Below are 14,301 nucleotides of genomic sequence, written 5' to 3'. Positions count from 1 at the left end.
ATTTTTTCGAGTGATTTTCATTAACACTCATGTTCTCATGATGCCTTTTCTGTGGATGGTTCGTGACTCCCTTTTGAGATGTATTATAAAAATAACTATCTCTATTGTTTTCAAAACCACGGCCTCGACCACGACCACGACCAATTCCACGTCCACGTCCACGACCACGACCTCGACCTCGACCTCGACCTCGACCAAAACCTTGTCTCTGGATTTGATTTTGGTTTCCAGGTTTAAATTCATTTTTACTCACATCATTTACTTCTGGAAATGCTGTTGATCCAGTGGGTCGGGACTGATGATTTCTCATTAATAGCTCATTGTTCTTTTCCACCACAAGAAGACAGGCGATGAGTTCAGAATATCTCGCAAATCCACGCACTCTATATTGTTGCTGTAAAGTTATATTTGATGCGTGAAACGTGGAAAATGTTTTTTCAAGCATTTCCGATTCTGTAACCTCATGTCCACAAAATTTTAGCTGCGAGATTATTCGATACATCGCTGAATTATAATCACTGACTTTCTTAAAATCTTGGAATCTTAACATATTCCATTCATCACGGGCGGTCGGAAATATAACTTCCCTTATATGTTCAAATCTTTCTTTCAATCCTTTCCACAGAGCCATGGGATCTTTTTCGATGAGATATTCACATTTTAAACCTTCATCGAGATGTCGACGCAAAAATATTATAGCTTTTGCTTTTTCTTGTGATGAAGATATATCATTTTCTTTAATGGTCTCGCTTAGACCCAATGACTCAAGATGCATTTCTACATCGAGAGTCCATGGCATATAATTTTTTCCCGTGATGTCGAGCGCAACAAATTCGAGCTTTGTCAAATTTGACATGGTGGTACTAAAAAAATACGATGCATTTTATTAGTTAATGAATACTACAATACAAAGTAATGGATAAACAACAAGTACAAGAATTTGTAAAAATAAAGAAAACACACGAGGAGGATATTCTCCGATAAATAAAAGACTCGTGAGTATGATAACCAAAATAATTAAAAATAACTTTGAGAAAGCCATCTTCTTTTTTCTTCGAAAAATTTGATGAAGAATAATTTTTAGAGAATAGGAGAAAGTTGAAGTGATTGAAAGAGTTTGTGAAATCATAATTTATAGGGCAAAAACTAGCCGTTTTGTTACCGTTGGTGTAAAAAAAATAAATGTATGTATTTGTATAATTTTATGGTAATAATATGGTGTATATAATATTAGTCATGTTTAAATAATTATGTATATCATATCACATTATTATAATGAAGTGTCATAAGTTATTTTGTTTAAAAATTTTATAGGCTTTTATACTTGTCGTATCCCTTACCAGGAGTGTGGGATGTCGTCTTAACATCCTCCCAGGATTTATAACAAGTTTTTGAAAAATTTAATTTTATTATTTCTAATAATAACATTATATTATATATTAAATATATACACAATAAATAAATAACAGTAAAATAAATATTATTACTTTTGTTACATTTTTCTTCTGTTTGGAGCTTGGAAAAGTATGAAGGACTTTTAGAACTTCGTGCTGATAACGTGTTGTGAAAAAGTAAAAATTTATGGTAAAAAGTAAAAATCTCAAACTCTCAAAATTTACCAAACAACACACTTTATAATATTTTTCTCTCTACTCAATTGTATCAAATCTTTACAAATGGAGACCTATTTATAGGATTTCTTTGGAAAACAATCCAAAAACAATTTCATCATTACATACATCATCACACACTAATTTTCAATATTCAACACCTAATTTTACTTAATTTTCAACATTCAACATTATAATTTTCAATACAAATATTTTTCATATTTTCAACAAATTTTAAATTATTTCGATCAGCCCTTTTCTTAATCTTTTTTGAGAAACAATAGAAAAGCATAATCTTTCCCTGTGGGTTGACATTCGGGAGGGACATTTATTGGCAAGTGTCATGACCCTTAATTCAAGGATAATAACACATGCCAACACATTGTTACATAAGAAAAAAATGATATCTTTATAATTTTTGGACTAACATTTAGGATATTGGAAAATTGACTAAGAATAAAAAAAACATTTTATTGGATAAAAATCGAGATGTTTAAAACCAAAACTAAAATCAAATTTTGAGTAGTTAAAAGAACTAAAACCTTCTTTCTCAAAAGGATTTTGAGATTATGATATAGTTTTTGGATTAACATTTAGGATATTATCCATATGGTAACATGAGCAAAACCGTTTGATGATGTTCTGGAAAGGCATGGGTCATACTTGGACTCGGACAGGAAAGGATGACCAAAGCAGAACCTGATTCCAAGTTGTTCTCGGTAAACTGAGTAGATTCCGGATAGAAGTTAATCAGGGTCATCTCGTTCGACCAGAGTTTATCTTCCCTGACCAAGGTTCATATCGCCCCGACCATAGTTCAACTCACTGACCAATATCATCTTCCCATATCAGAGTTTATATTTCCCTACCAGGGTTCAGATCACCTGACCAATGTCATTTCTTTGACCAGGGTTCATCTTCTTTGACCAGAGTTCATCTCGTCCGACTAGAGTTCATCTCACGAAAGCACCTGCAAAAATCTTTCCAAGTTCTTTCTCACTAGGCCAATCGCTAGGAGATAGGCCCACCGGTATAGGGTCCACTAGTATGGGTCATTATACCTCAAAATCATTAGCATGACAATCAAAGCTCATGATATGATCAGAACAGTATGGATTGTCATGCAAGGCATGAGAGTCATAAGAGGACAAGGCGTGGGCAGATAGATGTCTAATTAGAAATAGTGTCCAGACACCATAATCGAGGTCATCCTATCTCCTATAAATAAACAGGTTTGCTCATTCATTAGGAGGATGAGATATTATATTCTACTGCATTCAATAGATTCTCTCTCTACTTAGTGAACTTTGTACTGACTTGAGTATTAGAGTGACCACGTCCGAAACCCTTCTAGTGCCTCACTGACATTTTTTTTGTTGAGTGTGTGTAGATCGTCTGACACGAGCTCATCCTACCCGACCAAGGATACTCATATATTAGGCCAGACCACCTGAGTTCATCCCATCAGGACAGGCAAGGCTCATTCCATCAGGTCAAAAATCTTCACAAGGAAAATACACTTATTTGCCCAATAGATTGCCCACACAACTCACACAATCTACCCAGAAATCGTCACTTTTTTTGTTCATTCATAGCAACAATTTTAATATCTTTGGGAGTACACATGTTATTCTCAAATTCATTTATCCATGGAAATATTATTCTTAGAGAGCGTTTAATTAATTAATCAGCCAAGCAAACCACATACTGGTGAGACAAAAAATTTATAATATCTTAGTACAATACTTAAACATGTATTTAAAAGTTAACATTTAACATCACAAATGTAATTCAATAAAAAAAGTGCAAATGCGAACCTCACATATTTTAATAAATGTTCATACTCAAATACATGTTTGAATCAATATTTTAAAAATAATAACTCATTATCGAGGAGATCTCGTTTTCTTCGGATTTGATTACAAAACTTTTAAATCTAGATTATTTGATCAAGACCTTCCTATACAATCTAAGCATCTTGTTCATTGGTAAAAACTTATGTGAGACGGTCCCACACGTCGTATTTTGTGAGACATATATCTTATTTGGATCATCCATGAAAAAGTATTACTTTTTATTGTGAATATCGATATGATTGACCCGTCTCACAAATAAATATTCGTGAGACCGTCTCACAAAAGACTTGCTCTTTGTTCATTAGCCAATTTTACTATTGTCATAGCTTTATTTAGTAAATTGAATTGTAATTGGAATTGATTCTGACTTAACCACCTTTGTTAAATAAACTAATTTTAAATTTTTTCTAGTAAATAAAAAGCCACAATAACATTTTTTGAGTATATATACGAATTTATATGTATATATAAAATAAATATTTGTAAGGATATTTGTATTATTTTTTTGACAAAAACTTGTGTAAGACGAGTTCATTGGTCGTATTTTGTGAGACATATCTATTATTTGGATAATCAATGAAAAAATATTATTTTTATGCTAAAATAATTAATTATTTTTTATTACGAACATGAACGAGATATTTGGGAGAGGTCTTGCTCTTGTTTTTTTTCAGTGAATCAATCAATCAATCAACTCACACGTGGTGGTTTTTCTTGGCCGGACCAATCACGGAACCTAAACTTGGCGTGGACTGTGCTCCTACCACAGGGTCTCCTACCCACTCCGCCGACCCACCTGCCATTTTATTAAGCACGCATGCGCAGCGGAGAGAGGAGTGTCGAGGAGCAATAGCTTCTGGTCGATCGAGTAATTCTTCCAGTACTTGAACCGCTGACCAGAGAAGAGACCGAAATCCAAGAATCTTTGAAGGGGTTTTGTATTCGTTGCGGTTTCTTCGCTACCCGTTTCTCAAGATCTTGAAATCTGATATGAGATCAGATTCGGTGCCCATTTTGAGCCCCGAAAGTGAGACCATGCCGATACCGCACTCGATCAAAGAAGAAGACGATGAACATGCGAGCTCGACGACCAAAGCCCTTCTACCCTTTGACACGGACTATTTTTCATCGAGTTCTTTGCAAAATTCTCCCTCCAGATCTACGATTCTGTTCGTTTCTCTCATATTAACGACCTGCATCGCTCTTTCTGCTGCACTTGCATTTGGGTTTTTGTTTTTCTCTGTCGCTGATAGTTCCACTTCCTCTTCAATAGCATCGTCAGCATCTGATTCTACTTCAAATGTTGAATTCTCAAGATCTCTCACAAAGCTAAAACAACCTGTCGTGTTATTGATTTCCTCCGATGGATTCAGGTTTGGGTATCAGTACAAGACAGATGTTCCGAGTATTAATAGACTGATTCAGAATGGGACTGAAGCTGAGCTGGGATTGATTCCAGTGTTTCCAACTATTACCTTTCCCAACCATTACTCCATTGTCACAGGTTTGTACCCTGCTTATCATGGAATTATCAATAATTATTTTACTGATCCGGAGACTGGTGACCACTTCAATATGGCTAGTCATGAACCCAAGTGGTGGCTGGGTGAGCCCCTGTGGGAGACTGTGGTTAATAATGGATTGAAGGCTTCAACTTATTTCTGGCCTGGTTCTGAGGTACACAAGGGTTCTTGGAATTGTCCCAAGGATTATTGCATGTTTTATAATAAATCTGTTCCTTTTGAAGAAAGAGTTGATACTGTTTTGAAGTACTTTGATTTGCCTAGTAGCGAGATCCCCTCATTTATGACATTGTATTTCGAGGATCCTGATCATCAAGGCCATCAGGTTGGTCCTGATGATCCTCAGATTACTGAAGCTATTGTTGAAGTGGATAAGTTGATTGGGAGATTGATTCTTGGTCTGGAACAGAGAGGGGTTTTTGAGGATGTGAATATCATTTTGTTGGGTGATCATGGGATGGTGGGTACTTGTGACCAAAAGTTGATATTTTTAGATGATCTAGTGAAATGGATTGAGATTCCGAAGGAATGGGTTCAATCTTACAGTCCGCTGCTTGCAATTACTCCGTCTCCTGGTTATTCTTCGAAGGACGTTGTTGCTAAGATGAACGAGGGGCTGAAGTCAGGTGATGTAGGAAATGGGCAGTATTTGACTGTTTATCTCAAAGAGGAACTTCCTAGCAGGCTGCATTATTCATCTAGTTATCGAATCCCGCCGATTATTGGGTTGATTGCGGAGGGGTTTAAAGTGGAGCAGAAGAGTACAAAAAAGCAAGAATGTGGAGGAGCACATGGATATGACAATGAATTTTTCTCCATGCGGACCATATTTTTTGCGCATGGACCTCGATTTGCCAGGGGACGGAAAGTCCCATCTTTTGAGAATGTTCAGATTTACAACTTGGTTACAACAATCCTCGGCATCCAGGGAGCTTCTAACAACGGTTCGGTGTTGTTTCCCCAGGGTGTTCTCTTGCCTAGCCATTAAAATCAGAGTCTAGCATTCAAAGAAGTGCTATTGTGCACTATGCCAGACAGGACAGTACAAGGAGTGAGCCAAACTTAGTGATGAATTTTCCTGATGAGTAACGACTGAAGAATCTTGACTGGAGCTTTGTGTTTCTCCAGGTAGATATCACAAATAATTGGATTTCACATATCCTTTGTTGTATGAAATTAGGTGGCTCTTATCTTCGATACCTTTTTTTTTTCCTGTTGAATCATTGTGTAATATGAGCTGAATATAAATGTGGAACAACTATCCAAATGCAGATGTTGCATAAAGTATTCTAATGTTAGTGATGTATCAGGAATATTTAGAAACCATCCTATGAGTGATTCTGATTATTCACTGCTTTCCGTAGTTTGGTAACATGTCTGATCCTTTTATTTGGTTGAGAGTGGTGATGGGATGTCACTTTCTGGTGTTGCTGTTTATTCGTTTTGATTCTAATTTTCAATTTTCATGGCAGCAACGTTAGGAACTATAGACCAGAATCAGATCTCATATAGTTGCTCCGATCAAATGCTTTTGATAACGATTAAATTCTTCTTGATCATAGTGTTGTACCTTCGTCAAATTTTTTGGGTATTTTGTACTTGGCCGCAGTCTTGCAGAACTTCAAGTATCCTTGCATCATACGATTCATTTCAATACTATTTTCTACATTTGAAGAAACGGCTTCATGTTTAGGCAGTGTAGAATGTTTCCACCAGTTCTTTGGTTTTCCTGTGACCACTTAGGTTAGATGAATATAGTCGAGGTTGATTGAAGAATGTGATAAAGAACCTATGCCGCAACAAATAATTAATCAGTCGCAAGATGTCTCTAAGTCTATTAGCAACTTGGAGATCAAATATTTTGCTCATACATTGACATTTGAGAACTTCAAGTTATATATTCTGAAGAACATCAGTTTAATTGGGAAAATCTGCAACAATCTTGGTTCTGACCAGCTCAAAATGAAGAGTCAAACCGCGAACGTGAATGTTGAATTTTGTATGTGCAAATTACTCAAGTAGAGAATCACATGGACACACGGCTAGACCACCTTCAGACTATCCTTGGTAGCCAACTACAAGAAATTCTTGAATATATGCAGCGTTGTGATGTCAAAAAAAGGGAAACATACTCTTAAGAAACTGGAGGAACAGGAGAGAAGCTGAAAGAGCTAAACTTGAATAGGCTAAGAAAGCTGAAGATAAAGGGGAGGTTTGATGAGGAAGAAAGGATAAAGAGATGTGGTGGACCGGTGGTAGTAGCGATTCATGTTCGAGAAGATAGATTTTTCTGTAGGTGTGATAGGATTTAAATTTTTCATGCACATTTAACAATGTTATTTCATTCGCTCAATAAAATATATTTTATTTAAACTGTGTCTCTGATACTTATCTTTTTATGACAAATATATTAAATCTTGCAGCTTGGTTTTGTTATTACCAAAAAAAAAAGAAATTGGTGAAATATAAATTACCACGAGTTTTGGTAATGACAAATAACATCGAGTTGTTTCAGGGTTCAGTTGTCATTTCTATGCATTTACAAGTTTCTAATTGCTCGAAAAGTCAGATCGCTCGGCATAGTATCACAAGGTCAAGATGCAGACAGAAGATCATCACTTGTATATGTTTCCAAACAGACCGCACTATCTTAGATACCCTTAAAGTTTGATCGTTCATCTCTAATCAATCAAACATTAACAGATCAAGGTGGATACTCAAGTCAAACAATTCAATGACTATGAGATAAAGTGACAAGCTTAATGACATACCTGACTCTCAATTGTCAGGAATGATTAAAGAAATGTCAAGAGTAAATCAACTTCTCAGAAGCTAGGAGATGAAACCGTAAAAAACAATGAAGCATAAATGAGCATTTATTGCACCGCACAACGAAGAGATATTGTCAATGTCATTTTGTCGGGAGTTAGTACAAATGATCAGTGACCGTTTGACATTTTCAAGTGAAAAAATGTAGATTCAGAAGATAGAAAAACAACTCAATAGAACGATTTTTTAACAAGACTCAAGCTTTCAGTATGCAAATGTACAATACTTAGAACACACTTATTCTTTCAACATCAAGTTACTCATTTAGCGCACACATATCAGATCTTCCAAATATCATTTTGTGTTACCCTACCATATCCAGCCGTCAAAGCTAACCATTGGTTGTTGTATTGGTTCATGGTGAATCGAGAGTTTTAAACAGTTGGAGTTTGTGTAGAGATATTACTGATATTTTCGATTTAGACATTGATAAATTCTAACCGAATAAATCTTAATCGAAGTGATTTGTTAGAGAATGTAGAACCAAAGTCTTTTAATATATTCATTATTTACTAGAAGAAGTGACATAAGAGTTAGAAAAATAATGACATAAGAGTATTTATCTTTGAACATCCATAAATTATCTTTTTTACTTGAGCACTCTCGTTTACTTGATTGCTTTTATCTAGACGTCTTGTTAGTTGTTGCTTATATTGTATATATATTTTATCACCAAGTATAATTAAACTGCTCAAAATCATTTTAAATGATCCAACTAAATCTGTTTACAACTAATAATTAATCTATAATCAGCTCAACTTTTGATTTTTTTTAAATTTTGTGTTCATTTTCCAAACTCTTTTCAGAACCTGACAGTTCAAATTCAACCAATCATTCTCTAAAATTAATGGAAACCAATGACCAAGAGTATACTTGTCATTTAATTTTGAACTTTTGTTTTTATTTCTTTTTCAAAACACTCATTTTCAATTATGACTGCTACAACCATGACAAGATCTCAAACTTTTTATCATTTGTTTCAGAAAAAACAATGACAGAAAGGAGACCTGTTTAAATTTGTTTTTAATTTACAATAATTATTTAAAAAACCCTAATAATAATTATTATTATTTAACAAAAAATTACTGAAAAAATTCCATGTTCGGTGATGTAGACCTCAATCGCATCTTTCCCTTACTCACCAATGGCCACTTAAAGCATATTTAAAGTTTCCACGAGGAGTCTTTATTTCTTGATTGAGAAATATATATGTACAATGGCATCAATGGCAGACTCTGCAAAATGCCATTTTCATTTATAAATCCTAGTTCCCTATCTAACAAGCCAAGAAAACTAATCATTTACTTCTATACAATATTATATATAACACTTCTTTTCTTTTTTTCTTCCAAAAGACTTGCATTTTTAACCTCGAGTAAACTCCATACCTTGGAACAGGCTAATATGCAAATCCCAATGCGGTAAATTCTCCTATTCTACGTACATCATCAGACTGTTGCTTTTCCGGGCCTTCTTCCTCCTCGTAGATCATGTCATCTTCCATAAGTTTCTCCCACAATATGAAACTGTCGGAGCTGTTGGTTTCAGAGGATGATTCGGCCTTTTGTTCCTGTACAGGGCTCCTTGATTCAGCGGGAGAGAACAATGTCTGAATTTCGGATTGGATGGTACTCAACTCTTCCTGAACTTGGAACTTCTTGTCCTCGATATCAATGGATCCCGAGTTTTCGGACAGCCTCCTCCTCTTCAAGATCACTCCGCTGTTTAGTGCCCTTTTCCTGTTGACCCTGTCTACACAATCCAGTAAATACATGGGATCCTTCAAGGACTTGAGCATGAAAATGATCATATGTTTTTGCTGAATTTCGGAGGCGTGAAGACGCTCTTCCATGGCGGCTATGTAGCGCTGCGAGCACTCTTGTTGCTGCCTTAGCTTCATGATTTCTTGTCTCAGTGCGTTCTGTTCAGCTCCGAGCTTGTAAAGCTCTGAATCCACTCCATGACTTGTGGGGTACTGCCAAGGATGTGATGCTGCTTCATGTGGCCGCATGATTTGGGGACTTTGCTTCCTCCTTTTGATGTGTTTCAACATATGCTTCTTGCTTCTCTGAAAGCCTTCGTTTGCGAATTCCCATCTGTCCGAATCAATCTTCCTGAATCTCTGTAAACAGTACCCAAATCAAAAGCTCCGTAAGCCACCCAATTCACGTCTCCACTTGAACAACAAGAAAATTCAAGAAATACGAGACAGCAGTAGAACTGTTATAAATTCTTACATAGGTATTGAGTTGGCGAACGAAACTGGAGAAATTGTTGTGCTTGAAATGCTTAGGGAGCAAATCGGTGGCGAAAGTGTGCGAATCCCACACAACGAAGCTATTCCCCGCACCACTCCACGATATTATCGAGTCCGTCTGAGGATCATCCACCATCTCAAACGTCTTCTTCAGAAACGGTGGCGGCCCGATCTCTCTCAGCCCTTCTAACGGCTTGGGGAGATGCTCCGACTCCTCCCCCCATTCATCCTCACCTCCATTCTTGACGTTATACCCACATCCAGAAAACTCAGTTTCATCAAGAAACACGAAGGGTTCTTCCTTCACACCGATCAAAGCTCCATCCCCCGCATTTCCCACCATTTCTTGATTAATATCTCCAGCTACTACAGAGATCATGTGTGTTTACTCATCCCGAAGCACCACAAGACTTTATCTTTATTGTCTACTCAACACCGATGCCTCAGCAAAAATCCAAAAACACGCGTCGGGAGAAGGGAGGAGTGCTCAATAAAAAAAGGAGCATAGGTGCACAGTAGTGGACAAATCGCTATACAGGTGGTGAGAATACGAAGAGGGGAGAGATAACTTATAATAAAGAATTCATCAGTACACAGATTTTATTTTGTTTTTGATAAACCCAACCTAATCCGATCTAATTTAATGCGAAGAGTGGTGCGCTGTCTGGAAAATTGTCCAAAGATGCATGAAGGTGTGTCGGCCCCCTTGTGCTGCTTAGCTTTTGCCATTTGTATCACTACGCTTGTGCTGAGTCACGGTTTGACGCCTCACATTCTGATTAGACCCTTTGGACTTTATTAATTTTCGTAAGCAGATTTTCAACGTTATGACTTAATAGTGTGTGTGTGTGTGTTTTTTTTTTTTTTTACTAAAAATCACATTAGATGTACTAGTGATTGTTTGATTAGAAAAAAGAATATCAAAAAATTGTTTGTTTTCAACTACTCCTAATATCTAAGAATGAATCGTTTCAACAGTCTTCGATGGTCGTATGGATATCCAAATAATTTGTCGTTCATATTAAAGAATATTAGAGATAAAAGAATACTATAGATATGAGCTTTTCAGATAATGATTGATCCGCTGAAAAGAAATGGGAGGGGTCAATTCTAATTTATCACACTAAATCAACAAAGTAGCAACCAATAAATCTATTAAACGAGATCAACAAATTATTGAAAATCTTATATAAAAGTTTAGTTCAAGAGAACAAGTAGAATTTCTTCATCACACGATTCAATTAAATATCTTTAAATTTATTTTATGTGGAATTGGTAGTGTCTATTTATTTTATTTATCAATCAAGTCATATAACTTGTATGTTCTTTATTTTTGGTCTAGTTACATGTTCTTAATCTATTAGTTTATATTTTTTTCAACTTTATATTTTTTTATCAGAGTGTTGACGTGACATCGGTAAATGATGAAATGACATCACAAAATTATGATGATGATGATCGATCACCGAAATTTTTTGAGCTAGTGTTAGATATTGTTGACATGTTCGATGTCACGTCAGCACTCAGATGGAAAACACTAAAATTAAAAAATTAGAACTCACCGAAAATATAATCTCCCAAAAAAATTATGAGATTACATGTATTTGTATGTGTGCATACCTATATAAGATACTGGTGTTCTTTTGTTTTGTGAAGCAATAATATACTTGTGTTCTTGAGTGTTGGGTAAACGTGCTTGTTATGTTTTCGAGCCAGTAAAATTGCTAAATAAATTTTGGTGGAGTGGAAGTACTTATCCGGTCATTTGGTTTTGTTCTGACAAGTTACAATTATATCGCGTCAATAAATCCCATAACACGTTGATCTGGTCGTGATCGGAGTGAAGGTGAAACTGTCCTAATATGACAATCGTCCTTCTTGACAATTCATCTTTGCAGATCCAATTTTTCCATTATTTCGAGACAATGTCCCCCCAAACCTTCGAAATTTACAAACCACAAAATTTTATATTTCGATTTATTTCAAAATACTTGGTTGGGGTTTTTTTTGTTTTGTTGGATTCTACATCTTTATCTTTAATAATAAAAAAACAGACGTTTTTGTTCTTACATGCATTACACGAGGAATATATACAAATTAATCACGTACATAAAGTAGATATGTAATAATTTTTTTTGGGTAAGTGAGACGCTTTTACGTATATTTATTCGTGAGACGAGATTACTCTTTTCATAATACAATAAAAAATAATATTTTTTCATTGATGATATATATAGAAAATATGTCTCATGAAATTAATCCGCGAGACCATCTTCCAAACGATAAAACAATATTTTAAATAATAGGAATGGCAGGATTTTTTTCCTCCTCTCTTACGATCCATCAATTTTCCCAAGATCTCCCCGAATTTGAGACCCAACTCTAAAAATAAATAATATTTTGTAAAACTAAATCATTTCCCTATCATTCATTCAAATAAATAATTTATATTTTGTATTATTAACAAATCTCTATTATAAACTATTTAGATTATTTTTCAAAAAATATAATTAAGTTTAAAAAATACCCAATCTCTACAGGTTATAATGGAATATTTTTTTTCCTGCCTGATTTTTAGTTATCCGATTTAAAAATGCTCGAATATAATAAACACTCATATCCACTCCTACTAACGATCGAGTTTAAAATTCAAAATCATTTGCTTTTCATAAATCAAATATCACGCGTAAAATTTTAAGAGTGATATAAAATAAATAAATATTATAATAAAATACTAATATCAAAAATAATTAAGAAACTCTGAATGAGTAATAATTTTGAAGAGAGTTCAGATATATTGAGTGGTGACTTATTTAATAGAATTTGTTGTTTATAAATTATTATAATCTTAGGCCAAATATTATGGCAAGAGGTTTAGGTAGAACGATTCTTGACAAAAAAATAATAATAATAATAACCGAACCATGTAGACGGTGCAGTTTATGAGTAATATTTTTTCATCGTGATTTTTATAAAATATTAGAAAAAAATGTCGTGGTGTAATTCGGTTCAAGTTGTTAATAAAAATTTTGATCACCCATAGATGGACAGATAAACAATTCTGAACAATATATTAATATTGCATGCATAATTATAAAATCTTCGTCTCGTGGATTATTACACGACAATTACAAAAAAATATAATCAAACATAATAATAGCGAAATATTATTCAATAAAGTGAAATCTCATTTACGGATTAATTTTATGATGAAACTTTTTATAATTCACGAAACACTTTCTAATCATCAAACTATATATATAACACATTTTTCTTTATATATATTTTTAAAAAGTAAATGCATCCATTTTATTTTTATTTTTAAAAAAACTATTAATTCTCTAATTTTTCTACAAAGTGTGTACCATGATCCTTTTGTAGTATTAGTATAATGTTGTCTACACTGAACTTATTATCTTAGCTCCGTCCTTGAAAGGTGGGTGCCGTTGGATTTTGTCGGATCGTGATTTCAAGAAACACACTTAGAAATGATGTTTTGAAAATTGATCATGTTAAAAAGAGCAAGTGTTACGAGACTTTGGACAAACTTAATTCCAGAGTTGCTATCACTACTGATATGTGGACATCAAACAATAATAAAAAAAAGTTTCATGGCAAATAACTGGACACTATATTGACGATTCATGGATTCTTCATAGTTGCATTTAGATGTATGTGTAATTTTATACTGTGAATCATTGATATTTTTAGAAAGAAAAAATTATGACATTTATTTATTTGTTTATTTGTTGTAGGTTTGTGTATGTTCCAACTCCATATACGTCCGAGGTGTTGTCTGGTCTATTGGTTGAATAATTTATGGAGTGAAATATTGATGGTAAATTGTCAACAATCACATTGGATAATTGCACCACCAATGATTCCATGATTCATCTTCTCGTGGACAAGCTTTCGAATCGAGATTTGTTATTGAATGAAAATGTACTTTACATGCGTTGTTGTGCTCATATTCTGAACTTGATTGTGAAAGATGGTATGTAAGTAATTAGTGGTGCAATTGAAAGAACGCGTGATATTGTTATATTTTGGACTGCTTCACCTGCTATAATATAAAATTTAGAGGATGTTGCTCGTTAGTTGCACATTGAATGTAGTAAAAAATTAACTCTTGATTGTTAAACTCGTTGTAATTCAACTTATTTGATGTTAGAAACTACTGAGTTAAATATCTAGAGAGATACTACAAAAATGTGCCAACTGATGAG

The 14,301-nt window shown here is 34.4% G+C and overlaps 2 protein-coding genes across 2 annotated transcripts; one reads left to right on the top strand and one right to left on the bottom strand.

The window, feature by feature from the left end:
• Nucleotides 1–4,164: 4,164 nt before the first annotated feature.
• On the top strand, nucleotides 4,165–6,363 carry LOC142504815 (uncharacterized). Its single transcript, XM_075617628.1, has one exon. The coding sequence runs from the start codon at nucleotides 4,457–4,459 to the stop codon at nucleotides 5,975–5,977; it is 1,521 nt and encodes a 506-aa protein (XP_075473743.1). The 5' UTR covers nucleotides 4,165–4,456; the 3' UTR covers nucleotides 5,978–6,363.
• Nucleotides 6,364–8,978: 2,615 nt separating this feature from the next.
• Nucleotides 8,979–10,615, bottom strand: LOC142504816 (heat stress transcription factor A-7a-like). Its single transcript, XM_075617629.1, has 2 exons — nucleotides 10,056–10,615; nucleotides 8,979–9,940 (listed from the first exon to the last, which is right to left on the bottom strand). The coding sequence occupies exons 1-2, from the start codon at nucleotides 10,452–10,454 to the stop codon at nucleotides 9,218–9,220; spliced, it is 1,122 nt and encodes a 373-aa protein (XP_075473744.1). The 5' UTR covers nucleotides 10,455–10,615; the 3' UTR covers nucleotides 8,979–9,217.
• Between the last annotated feature and the right edge of the window lie 3,686 nt (nucleotides 10,616–14,301).

This window comes from Primulina tabacum, chromosome 10 (assembly GCF_025594145.1).
Source record: "Primulina tabacum isolate GXHZ01 chromosome 10, ASM2559414v2, whole genome shotgun sequence".
NCBI classification, from domain to species: Eukaryota; Viridiplantae; Streptophyta; class Magnoliopsida; order Lamiales; family Gesneriaceae; genus Primulina; species Primulina tabacum.
This window is presented reverse-complemented; position numbering and strand designations above follow the sequence as displayed.